The 22631-nt window shown below is 52.1% G+C and overlaps 1 protein-coding gene across 4 annotated transcripts in view; it reads right to left on the bottom strand.

Moving 5' to 3' along the window:
* Window positions 1-22631, bottom strand: part of SEC16B (SEC16 homolog B, endoplasmic reticulum export factor) — a 308666-nt gene that overhangs the window by 233557 nt on the left and 52478 nt on the right. For all 4 annotated transcript variants that reach the window (XM_069981715.1, XM_069981717.1, XM_069981713.1 and 1 more), the window contains exons 5-7: window positions 17964-18118; window positions 12993-13054; window positions 9002-9137 (exon numbers count right to left, since the gene is read on the bottom strand). In XM_069981715.1, the coding sequence (XP_069837816.1) occupies window positions 9002-9137; window positions 12993-13054; window positions 17964-18118 (353 nt within the window). The remainder of the gene's footprint in view (window positions 1-9001; window positions 9138-12992; window positions 13055-17963; window positions 18119-22631) is intronic.

Genomic DNA, 22631 nt, shown 5'->3' on the forward strand with positions numbered 1-22631 from the left:
AGAGGAAAGGGGGGGGGGAGAGAAGAGGGGGGCATCTATAAGGGGGAGAGAGGGGGGCATCTATAAGGGGGGGGAGGAGAGGGGGCCATCTATAGGAGGAGAGGGGGGCATCTATAATGGGGGGGAGAGGGGACATCTATAAGGGGGGGGAGGAGAGGGGACCATCTATAGGAGGAGAGGGGGGGCATCTATAAGGGGGGGGAGGAGAGGGGGCCATCTATAAGGGGGGGGAGGAGAGGGGACCATCTATAGGAGGAGAGGGGGGGCATCTATAAGGGGAGGGCAACATGCAGTGGGGGCCATCTATATATACTATAAGGGGTCACAGTGTCAGGGCTACCCACTAAATGAGGGTGTAAAGGGGCCAATACAGATGCGCAGTGTGTATAGAGATGAGGATGGTGACAGAGTGAGGAGACTAATATGTCTGTCTGGCAGATTCTGTGGATTCGTGGCTCGGAGAAGTTCTCATAACGGCCCAGGGCAGATGGAGAAGATAATGAAAAGGGAAGAACTCCGATCAGAGAAGACGTCCCCTGTGAGTCACCTGATATAACTGCACTGTAATGTATATGGTGTATACAGCCTGTGTAGAGCTGTGTCCACCTCTATATGACTGGATGAGGTGATAGTGATCTGTGTACAATGGATTCAGTAGCAGCGGCGGTGTTAGTCAGTATGTGGCGGTATTAGTCAGTATGTGGCGGTATTAGTCAGTATGTGGTGGTGTTAGTCAGTATGTGGCGGTATTAGTCAGTATGTGGTGGTGTTAGTCAGTATGTGGTGGTGTTAGTCAGTATGTGGCGGTGTTAGTCAGTATGTGGTAATATTTGTTATGTGTTATCTGGTACTGTGATTTATTGGTCTTTGTATACTGGATTTGGTCAGTAACAATGTGGTGGTGATGGTTGTTGTGTGGCGGTAATATTTCCCCCTTGTATACGGGTATTATTGGTAATATTGGTCTCAGTATACAGTAACAGTATGGCGGTAATATATATGGTGATAATATTTTCACTTCCTATATGCTGGTGTTATTGGTAATATCTGTCTTGGAGTGTAATATAAATATATATATATATATATATATATATACATACACACACATATACACACCTACCAGTAGCATCACTTGGTCGTGAAAGGGGGGGGGGCCCAAGTTGACCTCTCGCACCAGGGCCCCGGAGACATTAGCTGCGCCCCTGCCTGCAGTGTGGGGTCCTGATTCCTCCCCATCACTTGTTTCCTGCTCCTTTCTGCTGTCCCCGTGCAGGGAGGAGGGGGAGGGGAGGGAGGGAAAGGTCCAGAACCAGGAGGAAGAGGAGGGAGGAGGAGGGAAGCATGGAGCTGCTGAGAAGTGAAGTTTCTTCTTAATAAGTAAGTGTGCCCGGCTGTGCCGTCTGTGCCGTCTGTGCTGTGTGTGCCCGGCTGTGGATGTAAATATGCAGTGTGCAAGTGTATGTGTATAAAGTGTTTCTCTATGTAATGTGCTCAGTATGTGTATTGTGTATAAAGGATGTACAGTATGTGTGTATGATGTATGTGTATGTGTGTATGATCCATGTACAGTACGTGTGTATGTGTATGTGTGTATGATGTATGTGTGTATGATGTATGTGTATGTGTGTATGATCCATGTACAGTACGTGTGTATGTGTATGTGTGTATGATGCATGTACAGTATGTGTGTATGATGTATGTGCAGTGTCCCAGAACAGCCATTCTTATGCTCATACTTTTAGTATAACTAGTTCTGTTCTGGAAAGCTATGGTCCACTGCAAACTGTATGTATTGTGTCCCCCTTCTCAGTATTCAGGTCTGCTATTTCAGTCATTTATTGCATGTGTATTCAGGTATCAGTGTCTAATGGGATTATGTCGCCTCCTAGTGTTCAAGGATGGTACTCCTCGTGTATATTCCTCTGTATGTGCCTAATGGTGTGATGATGCAATGGCTGGATGTCACGTGACTGTGCCCTGCTTCCATGGTAACACCAATGGTCATCGAGCTTTTGGCTGGGGTTACCATGTGACTTCCTGTGCTACCTCAGTCTATTCCCTGCCACAGAGGGGGTAGGTCGTGAGTCGAGTCTTGTCCTCCACCATCAGGAGACAAGTTGTGTTTTGTCCTCTCTCTCCCTGCTAAGAGAGAGACCTGCGTGTGCTCTGCTGCTCCAGTCCACTGGCTGTGTTCCTGCCTCAAGTCTCAAGATTCTCATCTGGGTGTCGATTCTTCAGTCATTCCTCAGTTCCTCTCATCATCATCTTCTCAAATCATCAACAGCAAGTATTTCATTCAAGTCTCATTCCACCCAGCATCTCCGCTTCAGTATCACTACTACTCCCATCATTCAGCACGCTACTCTCACAGCCTATTGCAGCATCACCCATTACTCTGCCTTATTCCCGGTTGCATCCGGAGAGACTGTTACTACTAGTTACCACCGTTACAATAAATATACAACTACCGTTGTTTCTGAACCTTGGCATTGGTGTGATAATTGGTGCCCTGACTAAGGACAACGAAGAATCGCACGCCCAGTATTCCCGCATGGTCAGGAGCCCGGCTTCCAGCTGTAGCACCCTCGTGCCTACACCGTGACCACTACATCCTACAGCTGCCCCGGTTCCTGCACCCTCACAACATCTGCACTGCGGAAGTGGCCCCCAGGGGCCAGGGCGTAGCATTTGGCGTCACGAACAGGATTACGTTTGCATTATGTGCCCTTAAGACTGTGCCGCAGCCCCAAAAAGACTTTGCCATATCACCATGGGGGTAATCGAGGCGCTCAGGGCCCTGAACTGTACACAAGATGGCCGCCGTCTTCTTCAATTTCTAACTGCGCCATACCCCGGAGAGGAGGGGGTTAATTGCCATGCTGCCAAAGCGCGGGAATCGCCTGGCGCCATGGACTTTGCATTGACTGCTCCTGATTGGCTGCCAGCGCCAGATGACGTCACTGTTGCCAGGCAGACTGCTGGGCCGGAACTTCAGCCTCTGCGCTCCGCCTCCCCCCAGGTCCTCAAGGCCACGCCAGTGCGTAGCAAGATGGCGTCCTGTGAGGAGTGTAACTCCGCGGCTGCCGTACTGCCTCTACCGGAGCGTCCTACGCTTCTGCCCGAACTCGATCCAGCATGTTTGCTAGCCCCGCTGCCCTCCGATAGTGACAGCGGCTGGGGATCTGTCCGGTCCGAAGACGGGGATCAAAGCCGGGCCTCCGCTCCACGCTCCCCTGATAGCGACAAGGAGACGTCTTCTGGACTCAGCGGTGCCTCCAGCCCTGAGCATTCTGGCTCCTCCCGCTACAACTTCTCCACCGGACCATCGCTTTCTTCCGAGGACGACCGGATCCTGGACGGGTCTTCACCGGTGCCTCCAGACCCTGACCCCGGGGGTAAGACTTTCTTTAAGGGCCCAATATCTCCGGGCCTATGGCGGCCTCCAGGGCGTGATTCTCCGCCCCTACCACAATGGGTATTCGGCCGGGAGCCCAAAGTAATGCAGCTAGTAGAGGATTTACAGCGGGCTCTCTCTCTCTTTCCGCCCGCCACTAAAGCTGCCCCCGCTATGGCTACTACTGCGCCTGCAGCCTCCACTATTGCCTGGCAGTCTACCGCAGCTACTACCGCCAGCGATGCTGCCTCCACCAAAGCCGGCCTAGTGCCGGAACCACCGCCATCAGTGCCCTATCCTGATTATGCCCCACTCTGGGGTCATCCATATACCCCCTACCTGGAGTCTAATGCCGCGTCCGAGCGGCTCTTCATCCGCAAATTGGAAAGACTCAGGCCAGGTGCAGCTCCTCTGGAGAGGAGAAGGGGGACTATCACTAAATTTGACAAGCAGTGGGGCTATGGTCTGGTGATGGACTCATACACTGGACTGCTGGTGCTGGTCAACAGACGTGCAGTGATGCGAGATTACCAGCCAGCCTACCTCAACAACCTTACTCCTGGAGAGGTCATTGAGTACACCCTGATAGGGTCCCCAAAAGGTCCCTGGGCTGCAGCAGTTACCCGGCCTAAAAAATCCAATACAACGGCCTTTCCTACCAACTCCATCAGAGAACTGGGAAGAAGATTGGCAGGATTTCAAACCTCTGGGCTCTATCACTGCTGCTTCCAAGGCCCCAGGTTCAGCCACCACCACTGCTCCCTCCACTACTCCTGCTGCTGTGGCTAAAGCCGCCTGCTCGACCACCTCAGTGACCTACCACGTGGCTCCCATCATTTCCCCCATCACCACAGTGACCCCTAGCGTTGTGGTCACCACCGCGGCAGATGATGCTCCTGCTCCGGCTTCCTCCCGGTATCACCCCTGGGAGAAGAAGAGGGGTGCCACTTGGGGTCCTCCAGGACACCTTTATTAAGTGTTCTCCCCGAAGGCTGAGTTCTATGACTGTTTTTTTTCGTGTGCTGTTAAACTGTTTTGTTATGCAACGTTCAAGGTTGGTGCCTAGTCCTCCTGACCAAGTTCCCTTATTATCATCCAGCTATGTGCTGATGGACACTCCCTGACCAAACTGTTCTCTAGTGCCTGTCCCAGAGCCTTTACATGGACGATGGTGTATATTGCCTAAAGAGACTCTACCACACAGAGACACTTATCCAGTCCTTCCTAAAGCATTTTCCAGATTATGTGATTGTCAGAGGTTTAGTATTGTACTTCAGCATTGCACTTCAGTAGTCAAAAGTCTATTTTCTTGTCAGTCATATATATATATATATATTCCTACCTCTGAGTGAGCAGACAAGTCAGTCAGATAGTCTCAGAGTAAAGTGTGTCTTTTGAAGAAGTATTTTTTTTTTTCACAGTGTATATTTTCATGTCAGAGTCAGACAGTTTCCTCCTCCTCTGAGTAAAGAAGTCAGTCTACATATTTATATCTATAGCCTCAGAGAAAGTCTATTTTCTAAGAAGTGTATTTTTCAGAAGAATCTTCTATTTTCTCCATGCATAATCTCATTGTGTATTATTATTATATCTATAGCTGGAAAGATTTAGTTGAGCCAGTTCGTATGCAGATTTTCCTCAGATTTTCATTCAGATTTCTCTCAGGTTTCCTTCAGATTCATGTGAGCCAGTTCTCCTCCAGACCTCGCAGTATTTGTTGTCTTTTGTGTTTCCCTTCCTTTTGTCTCCAGTGTTTGTTCACCTCTGTCTTGTCCCAACACAGTAGTTATCACACATAGTCTTACCTAACATTCACACTTGTCCATACATATCGCACCTTGGATACCCTTTTTGTGTGTTTGGCCTATTGGATAATTGTGTTGTATGATTGACCCGTATGTAAGGGGCCCCCATGTATGTTTGCTTTTATTATTTTGTTCTATTCTCTTTCAGGTATCCAAGACACTTCACACAGACACGCCAAGATAGTACACAGGTCTTCACAGTTTTCTTTCCAGTAGGGTAACTCATTTCATTGGAAACCTACTGTCAAACTGACTGGAATATTGAGGGTCGCCCGCCAGCAGTTAAGTTATCCTGACTTCCATGTCAGATGGTCCACGCACTAACTACCTGTAACCAGAGTACGTTAGGCACCCCTAGGTGAAGTCCTGCCACTAGGGTTTTTCTTTCTCTCTTTCTCTTGTCACCTGTGCCTTGAGCGTGGGAAACACACATCTACATGCTCACTCACACTAACATGCCTTCCCCTTGTCTTGTTGTCCTGGTCCCCTATGTTCATTCGGCCACATCTACCTCAGCTTGTGGTTCGCCGAGGTCGGCGCATTTCTAGTCGGGAGGTATGCAGTGTCCCAGAACAGCCATTCTTATGCTCATATTTTTATTATAACTAGTTCTGTTCTGGAAAGCTATGGTCCACTGCATGTATTGTGTCCCCCTTCTCAGTATTCAGGTCTGCCATTTCAGTCATTTATTGCATGGGTATTCAGGTATCAGTGTCTAATGGTATTATGTCGCCTCCTAGTGTTCAAGGATGGTACTCCTCATGTATATTCCTCTGTATATGCCTAATGGTGTGATGATGCAATGGCTGGATGTCACGTGACTGTGCCCTGCTTCCATGGTAACACCAATGGTCATCAAGCTTTTGGCTGGGGTTACCATATGACTTCCTGTGCTACCTCAGTCTATTCCCTGCCACAGAGGGGGTAGGTCGTGAGTCTAGTCTTGTCCTCCACCATCAGGAGACAAGTTGTGCTTTTGTCCTCTCTCTCCCTGCTAAGAGAGAGACCTGCGTGTGCTCTGCTGCTCCAGGCCACTGGCTGTGCTCCTGTCTCAAGTCTCAAGATTCTCATCTGGGTGTCGATTCTTCAGTCATTCTTCAGCTCCTCTCATCATCATCTTCTCTAATCATCAACAGCAAGTATTCAATTCAAGTCTCATTCCACCCAGCATCTCCGCTTCAGTATCACTACTACTCCCATCATTCAGCACGCTAATCTCACAGCCTATTGCAGCATCACCCATTACTCTGCCTTATTCCCGGTTGCATCCGGAGAGACTGTTGCTACTAGTTACCACCGTTACAATAAATACACAACTACCGTTGTTTCTGAACCTTGGCATTGGTGTGATCATTGGTGCCCTGACTAAGGACAACGAGGAATCGCATGCCCAGTATTCCTGCAGGGTCAGGAGCCCGGTATCCAGCTGTATCACCCTCGTGCCTACACCGTGACCACATTATCCTACAGCTGCCCCGGTTCCTGCACCCTCACAACATCTGCACTGCGGAAGTGGCCCCCAGGGGCCAGGGCGTAGCATATGTGTATGTGTGTATGATGTATGTGTATGTGTGTATGATGTATGTGTATGTGTGTGTGTGTATGATCCATGTACAGTATGTGTGTCGGGAATCGAGCCGCGCTCTCGGCCCCTGCCTCTGCTGAGGCGCGCGGTTCAGCTGGGAGGGACGCTGATGGTGTCCGTGGTTACGGGCAGGGCCGGTTGCAGATGGCGCGCCGACGGGTCCTTAGCAGCCGGTCTGCTGTTTGTGCGCCGTGGCGCTTTTAACCGTTTAGTCCGTTTCTGGTTTTGTTACGTTCCTTGTTACGTCTTCTGTTATCCGCTCCATGTTTTTCATTTCTCTCTGCACTTTCTTGCTGTGGCTCATTCACTGATTTGTTTCTGCTGTGTTCTGACCGACACCTGACACCTGACACCTGACACCTAGCCAGTTACCTGTCCGCACCTAGCTTCCTGCTCACTATAAATCCCAGCCCCTTCCCTCACTCCAATGCCTGGGATCGCGCCTTGAGCCTAGAACTAGCAATCCCCTGACCATTTGTTATAGTGACTCTGACCTGCTGGATCTTGTCACCTCCACTTTGCTTTTTTGGATTTTGTACCTCTGTTACCGGTTGTTGCCGACTCTGCTTCCTGACTATTCTTTATTGTGTTGTGTTCGTCTGTATTTGTTCTGCATAGGGATTGCCGTCCAGTTGTCCCTAGCTGTTAGAGCTTTGAGGCAAGCAGGTAGGGGCTGCGGGGCAGCGGGGCGGGCAAAGCCAAAATTTTGCACCAGGGCTCATCAGCCGGTAGCTACGCCCCTGACTACAGAAGGAACACCATGATAACCTGCACTGCACGGCTGCTGGGGTACAGATGCGTGGTGACCTGCACTGCACGGCTGCTGGGATATAGATGCGTGGTGACCTGCACTGCACGGCTGCTGGGGTATAGATGCGTGGCGACCTGCACTGCACGGCTGCTGGGGTATAGATGCGTGGCGACCTGCACTGCACGGCTGCTGGGATATAGATGCGTGGTGACCTGCACTGCACGGCTGCTGGGGTATAGATGCGTGGCGACCTGCACTGCACGGCTGCTGGGGTATAGATGCGTGGCGACCTGCACTGCACGGCTGCTGGGGTATAGATGCGTGGCGACCTGCACTGCACAGCTGCTGGGGTATAGATGCGTGGCGACCTGCACTGCACGGCTGCTGGGATATAGATGCGTGGCGACCTGCACTGCACGGCTGCTGGGGTATAGATGCGTGGCGACCTGCACTGCACGGCTGCTGGGATATAGATGCGTGGTGACCTGCACTGCACGGCTGCTGGGGTATAGATGTGTGGTGACCTGCACTGCACGGCTGCTGGGGTATAGATGCGTGGCGACCTGCACTGCACGGCTGCTGGGGTATAGATGCGTGGCGACCTGCACTGCACGGCTGCTGGGGTATAGATGCGTGGCCACCTGCACTGCACAGCTGCTGGGGTATAGATGCGTGGCGACCTGCACTGCACGGCTGCTGGGATATAGATGCGTGGCGACCTGCACTGCACGGCTGCTGGGATATAGATGCGTGGCGACCTGCACTGCACGGCTGCTGGGGTATAGATGCGTGGCGACCTGCACTGCACGGCTGCTGGGATATAGATGCGTGGCGACCTGCACTGCACGGCTGCTGGGGTATAGATGCGTGGCGACCTGCACTGCACGGCTGCTGGGGTATAGATGCGTGGCGACCTGCACTGCACGGCTGCTGGGGTATAGATGCGTGGTGACCTGCACTGCACGGCTGCTGGGATATAGATGCGTGGTGACCTGCACTGCACGGCTGCTGGGATATAGATGCGTGGCGACCTGCACTGCACGGCTGCTGGGATATAGATGCGTGGCGACCTGCACTGCACGGCTGCTGGGGTATAGATGCGTGGCGACCTGCACTGCACGGCTGCTGGGATACAGATGCGTGGTGACCTGCACTGCACGGCTGCTGGGGTATAGATGCGTGGCCACCTGCACTGCACGGCTGCTGGGGTATAGATGCGTGGTGACCTGCACTGCACGGCTGCTGGGGTATAGATGCGTGGCGACCTGCACTGCACGGCTGCTGGGGTATAGATGCGTGGCGACCTGCACTGCACGGCTGCTGGGGTATAGATGCGTGGTGACCTGCACTGCACGGCTGCTGGGGTATAGATGCGTGGTGACCTGCACTGCACGGCTGCTGGGGTATAGATGCGTGGCGACCTTTGTTCATCGTGCAGCAGACTTGTAGTGTTGTCTTGCACTTACCCCGTTTTGCCGGCACATCTGCAGCAGCACCTGCCATAGCAGAGCGTTGTGGTGGCCGTGCGCCCCCGGTGAGCGCAGGCACTGGCGGACGTTCTGCTGACAGTAGTTCAGTACATCCACTTTATGTAAATCCTCCCTGTAGGAGAGAAGACGGATTAGAGCCCAGAGAGGAGACACATTCTGACTAATCACAGTCTATGAGAGCTCAGACCTATATTATATCGGGGGGTCCTGATTCCGCTTGTGTTTGATACTTTTTTTTGGGGGGAGGGGTCATTGCTAGGATTCGGTTCTCGAGTTTTGTATCTGACAGGACAATCATTTTGGTTTGAAGATGACAGAATTATCTCCCTCGTATCTGCCACGGCTCAGTCATCAGGGGAAGCCATGAAGCAGGTGTGAACAAAATGCAGACAGCGCCACATCTGATTGTGTCTGGAATTACAACATTGCTCCATTCACTTCACTGGAACCTTCCTGCAATACCACAGCCAACCTGAAGAAAAAGCTTTCCCAGCATCCTGTATAGTAGTCAGTATAATGGCGGTCACCCAGCTTTCCCAGCATCCTGTATAGTAGTCAGTATAATGGAGGTCACCCAGCTTTCCTAGCATCTTGTATAGTAGTCAGTATAATGGCGGTCACCCAGCTTTCCTAGCATCCTGTATTGTAGTTAGTATAATGGAGGTCACCCAGCTTTCCCAGCATCTTGTATAGTAGTCAGTATAATGGAGGTCCCCCAGCTTTCCCAGCATCTTGTATAGTAGTCAGTATAATGGAGGTCCCCCAGCTTTCCTAGCATCTTGTATAGTAGTCAGCATATGGAGGTCACCCAGCTTTCCCAGCATCTTGTATAGTAGTCAGTATGATGGAGGTCACCCAGCTTTCCTAGCATCCTGTATAGTAGTCAGTATAATGGAGGTCACCCAGCTTTCCCAGCATCCTGTATAGTAGTCAGTATAATGGAGGTCACGCAGCTTTCCTAGCATCCTGTATAGTAGTCAGTATCTGGAGGTCATCCAGCTTTCCTAGCATCTTGTATAGTAGTCAGTATAATGGAGGTCATCCAGCTTTCCTAGCATCTTGTATAGTAGTCAGTATATGGAGGTCACCCAGCTTTCCTAGCATCCTGTATAGTAGTCAGTATATGGAGGTCACCCAGCTTTCCTAGCATCCTGTATTGTAGTCAATATAATGGAGGTCACCCAGCTTTCCCAGCATCTTGTATAGTAGTCAGTATAATGGAGGTCACCCAGCTTTCCCAGAATCTTGTATAGTAGTCAGTAAAATGGCGGTCACCCAGCTTTCCTAACATCTTGTATTGTAGTCAGTATAATGGCGGTCACCCAGCTTTCCTAACATCTTGTATTGTAGTCAGTATAATGGAGGTCACTCAGCTTTCCCACCATCTTGTATAATGGTATCACCCAGCTTTCCCAGCATCCGGTATAGTAGTCAGTATAATGGAGGTCACCCAGCTTTCCCAGCATCTTGTATCTTGTATCCGCAGTTACTTGGGAGGTACGGCTTTATAATGGGAAAAAAGATGATTTATTATGCTGTGCGGGATCGGGAGAGGGGCGGCAACCAGTCATCTGGGCGGGGAGCCACCTAGGACTAGTAACGCTTCTACCTGTCAGTGCCGGGAAAATTGACCTATTGGCGGCCTCTCTGCCACTGACAGGCAGGGAGCGGTGACTATATCGGAAGGAAAAGTAGTTGTGACCTGATATACAATACTCTGCAGCTGGGAACCATATCTGATGGTGCTGATTCCCTTAAAGGAGCACTCCAGCCCTTCCCCTTTATTAACCTCCCCACATCAGTGCTGCCAGACGCTCCTGTATGTGCTGACGGATAACGTCCCCAGCCCCTCCGGTCATTTATGATCAGGGAATTCCTGCTGCTCTGTATGAAGAGGCTAGAAGTCACTTTGGCAATATAAGTCTATGGGATGGGGGGGGGGAGGGGTTCTGTATCAGCACGGAGCCGTCCCATAGACATATACAAGAAAGTGACTTCCGACCCCTTCACAGGGAGCAGTAGGAATTCCCTGGTCTCAGATCGCTGGAAGGGCCGAAGATGTTATCCGGACTGTCAGAGCATCTGGCAGAAGTACAGGAGCGGGGGGCATCTAGCGTCACTGCACTGATGTGGGGAGCGTAATAATAGGGAAGGGCCTGAGTGGTCCCTGAAGGGTGGGCCGCTAGCCGCATACTCATGGGCCAGTGCTGGGTGCCCCCAGGCTAAAATCAGCCAGCCCCTTGTTATAGGTGAGTGTGGCGAGCGGGCACAGTGTATGGAGCTGGATGGGAAGGTTATAGGTGAGTAGGCACATCATGTTGAGCATGCACTAGGCCCCTGGGTGTCCCATCCTCCTGGGTATTACACGTGCCCCTTCCTCCTGGATATTACACATGCCCCTTCCTCTTGGGTGCTATACGGCCCCTTCCTCCTGGATATTACACTTGCCCCTTCCTCCTGGGTGCTATACGTGCCCCTTCCTCCTGGGTATTACACTTGCCCCTTCCTCCTGGGTGCTATACGGCCCCTTCCTCCTGGGTATTACACTTGCCCCTTCCTCCTGGGTGCTATACGTGCCCCTTCCTTTTGGGTGCTATACGTGCCCCTTCCTCCTGGGTGCTATACGTGCCCCTTCCTCCTGGGTATTACACTTGCCCCTTCCTCCTGGGTATTACACTTGCCCCTTCCTCCTGGATACTATACGGGCCCATTCCTCCTGGGTGCTATACAGCCCCTTCCTCCTGGGTATTACACTTGCCCCTTCCTCTTGGGTATTACACTTGCCCCTTCCTCCTGGGTATTACACTTGCCCCTTCCTCCTGGGTGCTATACGTGCCCCTTCCTCCTGGGTATTACACTTGCCCCTTCCTCCTGGGTGCTAAACGGGCCCCTTCCTCTTGGGTATTACACTTGCCCCTTCCTCCTGGGTATTACACTTGCCCCTTCCTCCTGGGTATTACACTTGCCCCTTCCTCCTGGGTGCTATACGTGCCCTTTCCTCCTGGGTATTACACTTGCCCCTTCCTCCTGGGTGCTATACATGCCCCTTCCTTTTGGGTGCTATATGTGCCCCTTCCTCCTGGGTATTACACTTGCCCCTTCCTCCTGGGTATTACACTTGCCCCTTCCTCCTGAGTATTACACTTGCCCCTTCCTCCTGAGTATTACACTTGCCCCTTCCTCCTGGGTGCTAAACGGGCCCCTTCCTCTTGGGTATTACACTTGCCCCTTCCTCCTGGGTATTACACTTGCCCCTTCCTCCTGGGTGCTATACGTGCCCTTTCCTCCTGGGTATTACACTTGCCCCTTCCTCCTGGGTGCTATACATGCCCCTTCCTTTTGGGTGCTATATGTGCCCCTTCCTCCTGGGTATTACACTTGCCCCTTCCTCCTGGGTATTACACTTGCCCCTTCCTCCTGGGTATTACACTTGCCCCTTCCTCCTGGGTATTACACTTGCCCCTTCCTCCTGGGTGCTAAACGGGCCCCTTCCTCTTGGGTATTACACTTGCCCCTTCCTCCTGGGTATTACACTTGCCCCTTCCTCCTGGGTATTACACTTGCCCCTTCCTCCTGGGTATTACACTTGCCCCTTCCTCCTGGATACTATACGGGCCCATTCCTCCTGGGTGCTATACAGCCCATTCCTCCTGGGTATTACTCGTGCCCCTTCCTCCTGGATATTACACGTTCCCCTTCCTCCTGGGTGCTATACGTGCCCCTTCCTCCTGGGTATTATACGTGCCCCTTCCTCTTGGGTGCTATACGTGCCCCTTCCTCCTGGGTATTATACGTGCCCCTTCCTCCTGGGTGCTATACGGCCCCTTCCTCCTGAGTATTACACTTGCCCCTTCCTCCTGGGTATTACACTTGCCCCTTCCTCCTGGGTATTACACTTGCCCCTTCCTCCTGGATACTATACGGCCCCTTCCTCCTGGATACTATACGCGTCTTATATATCATTCACCTCTGCACCGGTCCCGGGAATCCTCTCATCTCCTCTTGCTCTGAGGTGTCATGAAGCAGAACCTGGACACAAAGCAGAAGAGTCAGGACGTCATCCATGTTACCAGAAGAGAAGCAGAGACTGATTCATGTGTCCTGTCTCCCTATGGACACAGGTTATAGTAGATTAACGGGATCCGAGGGGAGGGGGGTCCTGCGAATGACATTTGTTACATCAGATCTGATCGTTCCTGGTAGCCGCTCCCCTCCTCCTTACCTGCGGGTGCTTATAGTTACTGGTAGCCGCTTCCCTCCTCCTTACCTGCGGGTGCTTATAGTTACTGGTAGCCGCTTCCCTCCTCCTTACCTGCAGGTGCTTATAGTTACTGGTAGCCGCTTCCCTCCTCCTTACCTGCAGGTGCTTATAGTTACTGGTAGCCGCTTCCCTCCTCCTTACCTGCGGGTGCTTATAGTCCCTGGTAGCCGCTTCCCTCCTCCTTACCTGCGGGTGCTTATAGTTACTGGTAGCCGCTTCCCTCCTCCTTACCTGCCGGTGCTTATAGTTACTGGTAGCCGCTTCCCTCCTCCTTACCTGCGGGTGCTTATAGTCCCTGGTAGCCGCTTCCCTCCTCCTTACCTGCGGGTGCTTATAGCTCCTGGTAGCCGCTTCCCTCCTCCTTACCTGCCGGTGCTTATAGTTACTGGTAGCCGCTTCCCTCCTCCTTACCTGCGGGTGCTTATAGCTCCTGGTAGCCGCTTCCCTCCTCCTTACCTGCCGGTGCTTATAGTTACTGGTAGCCGCTTCCCTCCTCCTTACCTGCGGGTGCTTATAGCTCCCGGTAGCCGCTTTCCTCCTCCTTACCTGCCGGTGCTTATAGTAACTAGTAGCCGCTTCCCTCCTCCTTACCTGCGGGTGCTTATAGTCCCTGGTAGCCGCTTCCCTCCTCCTTACCTGCCGGTGCTTATAGTTACTGGTAGCCGCTTCCCTCCTCCTTACCTGCGGGTGCTTATAGTCCCTGGTAGCCGCTTCCCTCCTCCTTACCTGCGGGTGCTTATAGTCCCTGGTAGCCGCTCCCCTCCTCCTTACCTGCGGGTGCTTATAGTCCCTGGTAGCCGCTTCCCTCCTCCTTACCTGCCGGTGCTTATAGTTACTGGTAGCCGCTTCCCTCCTCCTTACCTGCGGGTGCTTATAGTCCCTGGTAGCCGCTTCCCTCCTCCTTACCTGCCGGTGCTTATAGCTCCCGGTAGCCGCTTTCCTCCTCCTTACCTGCCGGTGCTTATAGTAACTGGTAGCCGCTTCCTTCCTCCTTACCTGCGGGTGCTTATAGTCCCTGGTAGCCGCTTCCCTCCTCATTACCTGCGGGTGCTTATAGCTCCTGGTAGCCGCTTCCCTCCTCCTTACCTGTCGGTGATTATAATCCCTGGTAGCCACTTCCCTCCTTACCTGCGGGTGCTTAGTGCTTATAGTTACTGGTAGCCGCTTCCCTCCTCCTTACCTGTCGGTGATTATAATCCCTGGTAGCCGCTTCCTTCCTTACCTGCGGGTGCTTATAGTGCTTACAGCTCCTGGTAGCCGCTTCCCTCTTCCTTACCTGCGGGTGCTTATAGTTACTGGTAGCCGCTTCCCTCCTCCTTACCTGCGGGTGCTTATAGTGCTAATAGTTACTGGTAGCCGCTTCCCTCCTCCTTACCTGCGGGTGCTTATAGTTACTGGTAGCCGCTTCCCTCCTCCTTACCTGCGGGTGCTTATAGTGCTAATAGTTACTGGTAGCCGCTTACCTCCTCCTTACCTGCCGGTGCTTACAGCTCCTGGTAGCCGCTTCCCTCCTCCTTACCTGCCGGTGCTTACAGCTCCTGGTAGCCGCTTCCCTCCTCCTTACCTGCGGGTGCTTATAGTTACTGGTAGCCGCTTACCTCCTCCTGTCGCTGCTCTTCTGACCCTTTTCTTCCATTTTCATGAAATGAATCTTATAAAATATACAAATTAACAATTTTATAGCGCTGGGGGGGGGGGGGGTGCAGAATGCTCAGGCCTGGTGCATATCCCAGCCGGCTGTTTATGTTTCAGTAGGTCTCAGCGTCTAAGCTGGTGGGCAGGGTGAAGGGTTCTCTGGGGGCCCGGAATGGCCCCAGCGCTATAAACTCTATGAAACTATATAAAAGTTACATTGTATATCTTTATAAGATTCAGTTTCACAAAATATAACAGAAAAGCATCAAAAGAGCAGCGGTGGCAAGAGGAAGTGAGCGGTTACTGGGGACTATCAGCACTATAAGCACCAGCAGGTAAGGAGGAGGGAAGCGGCTACCGGGAACTAACAGCACTATAAGCACCAGCAGGTAAGGAGGAGGGAAGCGGCTACCAGGAGCTATAAGCACTATAAGCACCAGCAGGTAAGGAGGAGGGAAGCGGCTACCAGGAGCTATAAGCACTATAAGCACCGGCAGGTAAGGAGGAGGGAAGCGGCTACCGGAAACTATCAGCACTATAAGCACTGGCAGGTAAGGAGGAGGGAAGCGGCTACCGGAAACTATCAGCACTATAAGCACTGGCAGGTAAGGAGGAGGGAAGCGGCTACCAGGAGCTATAAGCACCCGCCGGTAAGGAGGAGGGAAGCGGCTACCGGGAACTATCAGCACTATAAGCACCAGCAGGTAAGGAGGAGGGAAGCGGCTACCGGGAACTATCAGCACTATAAGCACCAGCAGGTAAGGAGGAGGGAAGTGGCTACCGGGAACTATCAGCACTATACCTCCTCCTTACCTGCGGGTGCTTATAGTGCTGACAGTTCCCGGTAGCCGCTTCCCTCCTCCTTACCTGCTGGTGCTTAATCGGCTACCGGGAACTATCAGCACTATAAGCACCGTCAGGAAAGGAGGAGGTAAGCGGCTACCAGGAACTATCAGCACTATAAGCACCGGCAGGTAAGGAGGAGGGAAGCGGCTACCGGGAACTATCAGCACTATAAGCACCGGCAGGTAAGGAGGAGGGAAGCGGCTACCAGGAACTATCAGCACTATAAGCACCGGCAGGTAAGGAGGAGGGAAGCGGCTACCGGGAACTATCAGCACTATAAGCACCGTCAGGAAAGGAGGAGGTAAGCGGCTACCAGGAACTATCAGCACTATAAGCACCAGCAGGTAAGGAGGAGGGAAGCGGCTACCGGGAACTATCAGCACTATAAGCACCGGCAGGTAAGGAGGAGGGAAGCGGCTACCGGGAACTATCAGCACTATAAGCACCGGCAGGTAAGGAGGAGGGAAGCGGCTACCAGGAACTATCAGCACTATAAGCACCGGCAGGTAAGGAGGAGGGAAGCGGCTACCGGGAACTATCAGCACTATAAGCACCGTCAGGAAAGGAGGAGGTAAGCGGCTACCAGGAACTATCAGCACTATAAGCACCAGCAGGTAAGGAGGAGGGAAGCGGCTACCAGGAACTATCAGCACTATAAGCACCGGCAGGTAAGGAGGAGGGAAGCGGCTACCGAGAACAGCTGTTTCACACTGTTACGGTTTTTGAACCAAATAAAATTATGAGATGAATATGGTGAGTGGCGGGATTTCCATTTGATGTACCGCTCATACCGTCAACCCTCCCGTACCGCACATACAGTCATCCCTCCCATATCATTCATACCGTCATCCCTCCCGTACCGCACATACAGTCATCCCTCCCATATCATTCATACCGTCATCCCTCCCGTACCGCACATACCGTCATCCCTCCCGTACCGCACATACCGTCATCCCTCCCGTACCGCACATACCGTCATCCCTCCCATATCATTCATACCGTCATCCCTCCCATATCACTCATACCGTCATCCCTCCCGTACCGCACATACCGTCATCCCTCCCGTACCGCACATACCGTCATCCCTCCCGTACCGCACATACCGTCATCCCTCCCGTACCGCACATACCGTCATCCCTCCCGTACCGCACATACCGTCATCCCTCCCACACAGGATGCTCTGCTCACCTTATAAGTCTATAGCAGTTGCACAGCCAGCAGCAGGGACGCGCCAACGACGTCCCTAGTAACACTTGCTGCGGCCGGGACCTCACCACTCCCTGGCCGGGCCTTCTCAGCTAAAGTTACTGATGATTGTGCTGACTGGCCGGTGCAGCGGCCAGTCATGGGGAGGCTGGAGTCCCTGCCCCAATCAGTTCCCTTCGAGGCTCTCATCCACTGTTGGGCTCAGTCTTCAGGTTGGGGCTGACACCTCCCAAGGGGCAGTTTGTCGGGGTGAGGGGGTGAGAGGACGAGACTCTGTCTTGTGTTTCTGACCACAGTATATTATGCCATAGACATCTACAGGAGCCCCATCCGACCACCTTCCTTATCTCTCATGGCGGTTGCGACATTTCCTACAGACCCATCATGTGTTACTATCCGCCTGTCCGACTCCGCGCCTGACTCCCTGGCCAGCTGCCTGTCTGTCTAACCATTGTAATCTACAATAAGATGGTGGAAGCCGGAGTGAAGCGCTCTGTGAGAGACTCCTCTCTAGGACAAGCCGGGGGAGCTTCCTAACCATGTCACCTGGTCTGTGCTGTGCCCCCTCCTCATCACCCAAATATATGATCAAACATGGACAACCGGGCGTTCCCGGAGTCAGTAGGGCGTGTCTCTGCATTCTGTGATCATCTACTGAGTCTGGAGTCACCCGCTGCAAACTGAGGGCAAAACCCCAGAAATACGGACGGAGGAGAGGGATGAAAACCAGAAAAGGGTCTCTCCATACAACATCGCAACTTGCAGCCCCCCCCCCCCCCCTCAGTGCACCGCCTCTCAGGAGGAGGGAAGCCGCCGCCAGACAAGAGGAGGGAAGCCGCCCTCAGGGAAAACAAAGACGTCTTGACAGATCTCTATTTTTCATTACAGCAACCAAAAGTCTTTAAATATTGTTAATTGTTATTATGTGATGTCACACGACGTGTATATATATATATACAGTATATATTATACACACATACACACACTTACCTCCAGGCTGTGAATCTCCACCAGTGCCGGCTGACCCTCATCTGGGAAGTTGGGGCAAACTCTTATCAACTGCCCTTGGGCCCCAAAGGCCACAGTGACATGGGGCAGGGGGAACTTCAGTGGAGCAGTGGGCTGCGGAGTTTGCTCCAAGGTGTCTGGGATGATAGAGGAAACATTGTGACCTTCCAGAAGCTTCTGCAGACGGGGAACCTGAACCCCTCCCCCCCCCCCCCCCTAGCTCCAGCAGGACTACAACTCTCATCAGGCTAAAGCTTCAGCCCTCCTAGCATGATGGGAATTGTAGCTTTGCACCAGCTGGAGGGGCGCAGGGTCCCCATCCCTGATCTACACACTATTCTTTTTGGTTTAGACATTTAGTTCTAGCTCTCAGCCATATTCCTGCAGTGTCATTGCTGTCATCCCAGCTCAGTTACAGCCATACATTTCCATGTGATCACCACTCCAACATATGCTGCTATAGTCAGGAGATGAGTCTCCACCTCTTACTGACAGGATTGTATCCTCACCCTGGCAGCTTCCCCCACTATGCAAAGAGTGCTGCTGCGGAAGAGATGATTTCAGCCCTAAGTGATCAGAAGTGCAGTGATAAAGGACGTGACACCATACACTAGTTGGCTGCAAAGATATCTGGAGCAATATTTATTGTGTGGTGCTGGTGTCCAAGTGGAGCAGTATTGTGCAGTGTGGTGCTGGTGTACAGGTGGAGCAGTACATATTGTGCAGTGTGGTGCTGGTGTACAGGTGGAGCAGTACATATTGTGCAGTGTGGTGCTGGTGTACAGGTGGAGCAGTATTGTGCAGTGTGGTGCTGGTGTACAGGTGGAGCAGTACATATTGTGCAGTGTGGTGCTGGTGTACAGGTGGAGCAGTATTGTGCAGTGTGGTGCTGGTGTACAGGTGGAGCAGTACATATTGTGCAGTGTGGTGCTGGTGTACAGGTGGAGCAGTACATATTGTGCAGTGTGGTGCTGGTGTACAGGTGGAGCAGTATTGTGCAGTGTGGTGCTGGTGTACAGGTGGAGCAGTACATATTGTGCAGTGTGGTGCTGGTGTACAGGTGGAGCAGTATTGTGCAGTGTGGTGCTGGTGTACAGGTGGAGCAGTACATATTGTGCAGTGTGGTGCTGGTATACAGGTGGAGCAGTACATATTGTGCAGTGTGGTGCTGGTGTACAGGTGGAGCAGTATTGTGCAGTGTGGTGCTGGTGTACAGGTGGAGCAGTACATATTGTGCAGTGTGGTGCTGGTGTACAGGTGGAGCAGTATTGTGCAGTGTGGTGCTGGTGTACAGGTGGAGCAGTACATATTGTACAATGTGGTGCTGGTGTACAGGTGGAGCAGTATTGTGCAGTGTGGTGCTGGTATACAGGTGGAGCAGTACATATTGTGCAGTGTGGTGCTGGTGTACAGGTGGAGCAGTACATATTGTACAATGTGGTGCTGGTGTACAGGTGGAGTAGTATTGTGTAGTGTGATGCTGGTGTACAGGTGGAGTAGTATTGTGTAGTGTGGTGCTGGTGTACAGGTGGAGCAGTATTGTGCAGTGTGGTGCTGGTGTACAGGTGGAGCAGTACTTATTGTGCAGTATTGTACTGATGTACAGGTGGAGCAGTATTGTGCTGGTGTACAGGTGGAGCAGTATTGTGCTGGTGTACAGGTGGAGCAGTATTGTGCAGTGTGGTGCTGGTGTACAGTTGGAGCAGTATTGTGCTGATGTACAGGTGGAGCAGTACTTATTGTGCAGTGTGGTGCTGATGTACAGGTGGAGCAGTACATATTGTGTAGTGTGGTGCTGGTGTACAGGTGGAGCAGTATTGTGCAGTGTGGTGCTGGTGTACAGGTGGAGCAGTATTGTGCAGTGTGGTGCTGGTGTACAGGTGGAGCAGTATTGTGCAGTGTGGTGCTGGTGTACAGGTGGAGCAGTATTGTGTAGTGTGGTGCTGGTGTACAGGTGGAGCAGTATTGTGCAGTGTGGTGCTGGTGTACAGGTGGAGCAGTACATTTTGTGCAGTGTGGTGCTGGTGTACAGGTGGAGCAGTATTGTGCAGTGTGGTGCTGGTGTACAGGTGGAGCAGTACATATTGTACAATGTGGTGCTGGTGTACAGGTGGAGCAGTATTGTGCAGTGTGGTGCTGGTATACAGGTGGAGCAGTACATATTGTGCAGTGTGGTGCTGGTATACAGGTGGAGCAGTACATATTGTGCAGTGTGGTGCTGGTGTACAGGTGGAGCAGTACATATTGTACAATGTGGTGCTGGTGTACAGGTGGAGTAGTATTGTGTAGTGTGGTGCTGGTGTACAGGTGGAGTAGTATTGTGTAGTGTGGTGCTGGTGTACAGGTGGAGCAGTATTGTGCAGTGTGGTGCTGGTGTACAGGTGGAGCAGTACTTATTGTGCAGTATTGTACTGATGTACAGGTGGAGCAGTATTGTGCTGGTGTACAGGTGGAGCAGTATTGTGCTGGTGTACAGGTGGAGCAGTATTGTGCAGTGTGGTGCTGGTGTACAGTTGGAGCAGTATTGTGCTGATGTACAGGTGGAGCAGTACTTATTGTGCAGTGTGGTGCTGATGTACAGGTGGAGCAGTACATATTGTGTAGTGTGGTGCTGGTGTACAGGTGGAGCAGTATTGTGCAGTGTGGTGCTGGTGTACAGGTGGAGCAGTATTGTGCAGTGTGGTGCTGGTGTACAGGTGGAGCAGTATTGTGCAGTGTGGTGCTGGTGTACAGGTGGAGCAGTATTGTGCAGTGTGGTGCTGGTGTACAGGTGGAGTAGTATTGTGTAGTGTGGTGCTGGTGTACAGGTGGAGCAGTACTTATTGTGCAGTGTGGTGCTGATGTACAGGTGGAGCAGTATTGTGCTGGTGTACAGGTGGAGCAGTATTGTGCAGTGTGGTGCTGGTGTACAGGTGGAGCAGTATTGTGCAGTGTGGTGCTGGTGTACAGGTGGAGAAGTACATATTGTGCAGTGTGGTGCTGGTATACAGGTGGAGCAGTACATATTGTGCAGTGTGGTGCTGGTATACAGGTGGAGCAGTACATATTGTGCAGTGTGGTGCTGGTATACAGGTGGAGCAGTACATATTGTGCAGTGTGGTGCTGGTGTACAGGTGGAGCAGTACATATTGTACAATGTGGTGCTGGTGTACAGGTGGAGTAGTATTGTGTAGTGTGGTGCTGGTGTACAGGTGGAGTAGTATTGTGTAGTGTGGTGCTGGTGTACAGGTGGAGCAGTATTGTGCAGTGTGGTGCTGGTGTACAGGTGGAGCAGTACTTATTGTGCAGTATTGTACTGATGTACAGGTGGAGCAGTATTGTGCTGGTGTACAGGTGGAGCAGTATTGTGCTGGTGTACAGGTGGAGCAGTATTGTGCAGTGTGGTGCTGGTGTACAGTTGGAGCAGTATTGTGCTGATGTACAGGTGGAGCAGTACTTATTGTGCAGTGTGGTGCTGATGTACAGGTGGAGCAGTACATATTGTGTAGTGTGGTGCTGGTGTACAGGTGGAGCAGTATTGTGCAGTGTGGTGCTGGTGTACAGGTGGAGCAGTATTGTGCAGTGTGGTGCTGGTGTACAGGTGGAGCAGTATTGTGCAGTGTGGTGCTGGTGTACAGGTGGAGCAGTATTGTGCAGTGTGGTGCTGGTGTACAGGTGGAGTAGTATTGTGTAGTGTGGTGCTGGTGTACAGGTGGAGCAGTACTTATTGTGCAGTGTGGTGCTGATGTACAGGTGGAGCAGTATTGTGCTGGTGTACAGGTGGAGCAGTATTGTGCAGTGTGGTGCTGGTGTACAGGTGGAGCAGTATTGTGCAGTGTGGTGCTGGTGTACAGGTGGAGAAGTACATATTGTGCAGTGTGGTGCTGGTATACAGGTGGAGCAGTACATATTGTGCAGTGTGGTGCTGGTATACAGGTGGAGCAGTACATATTGTGCAGTGTGGTGCTGGTGTACAGGTGGAGAAGTACATATTGTGCAGTGTGGTGCTGGTGTACAGGTGGAGCAGTATTGTGCAGTGTGGTGCTGGTGTACAGGTGGAGCAGTACATATTGTGCAGTGTGGTGCTGGTGTACAGGTGGAGCAGTATTGTGCAGTGTGGTGCTGGTGTACAGGTGGAGCAGTACATATTGGGCAGTGTGGTGCTGGTGTACAGGTGGAGCAGTATTGTGTAGTGTGGTGCTGGTGTACAGGTGGAGCAGTATTGTGCAGTGTGGTGCTGGTGTACAGGTGGAGCAGTACATATTGTGCAGTGTGGTGCTGGTGTACAGGTGGAGCAGTATTGTGCTGGTGTACAGGTGGAGCAGTATTGTGCAGTGTGGTGCTGGTGTACAGGTGGAGCAGTATTGTGCAGTGTGGTGCTGATGTACAGGTGGAGCAGTACTTATTGTGCAGTGTGGTGCTGATGTACAGGTGGAGCAGTATTGTGCTGGTGTACAGGTGGAGCAGTATTGTGCAGTGTGGTGCTGGTGTACAGGTGGAGCAGTATTGTGCAGTGTGGTGCTGGTGTACAGGTGGAGAAGTACATATTGTGCAGTGTGGTGCTGGTATACAGGTGGAGCAGTACATATTGTGCAGTGTGGTGCTGGTATACAGGTGGAGCAGTACATATTGTGCAGTGTGGTGCTGGTGTACAGGTGGAGAAGTACATAT

This window comes from Dendropsophus ebraccatus, chromosome 8, assembly GCF_027789765.1.
Source record: "Dendropsophus ebraccatus isolate aDenEbr1 chromosome 8, aDenEbr1.pat, whole genome shotgun sequence".
Classification (NCBI taxonomy): domain Eukaryota; kingdom Metazoa; phylum Chordata; class Amphibia; order Anura; family Hylidae; genus Dendropsophus; species Dendropsophus ebraccatus.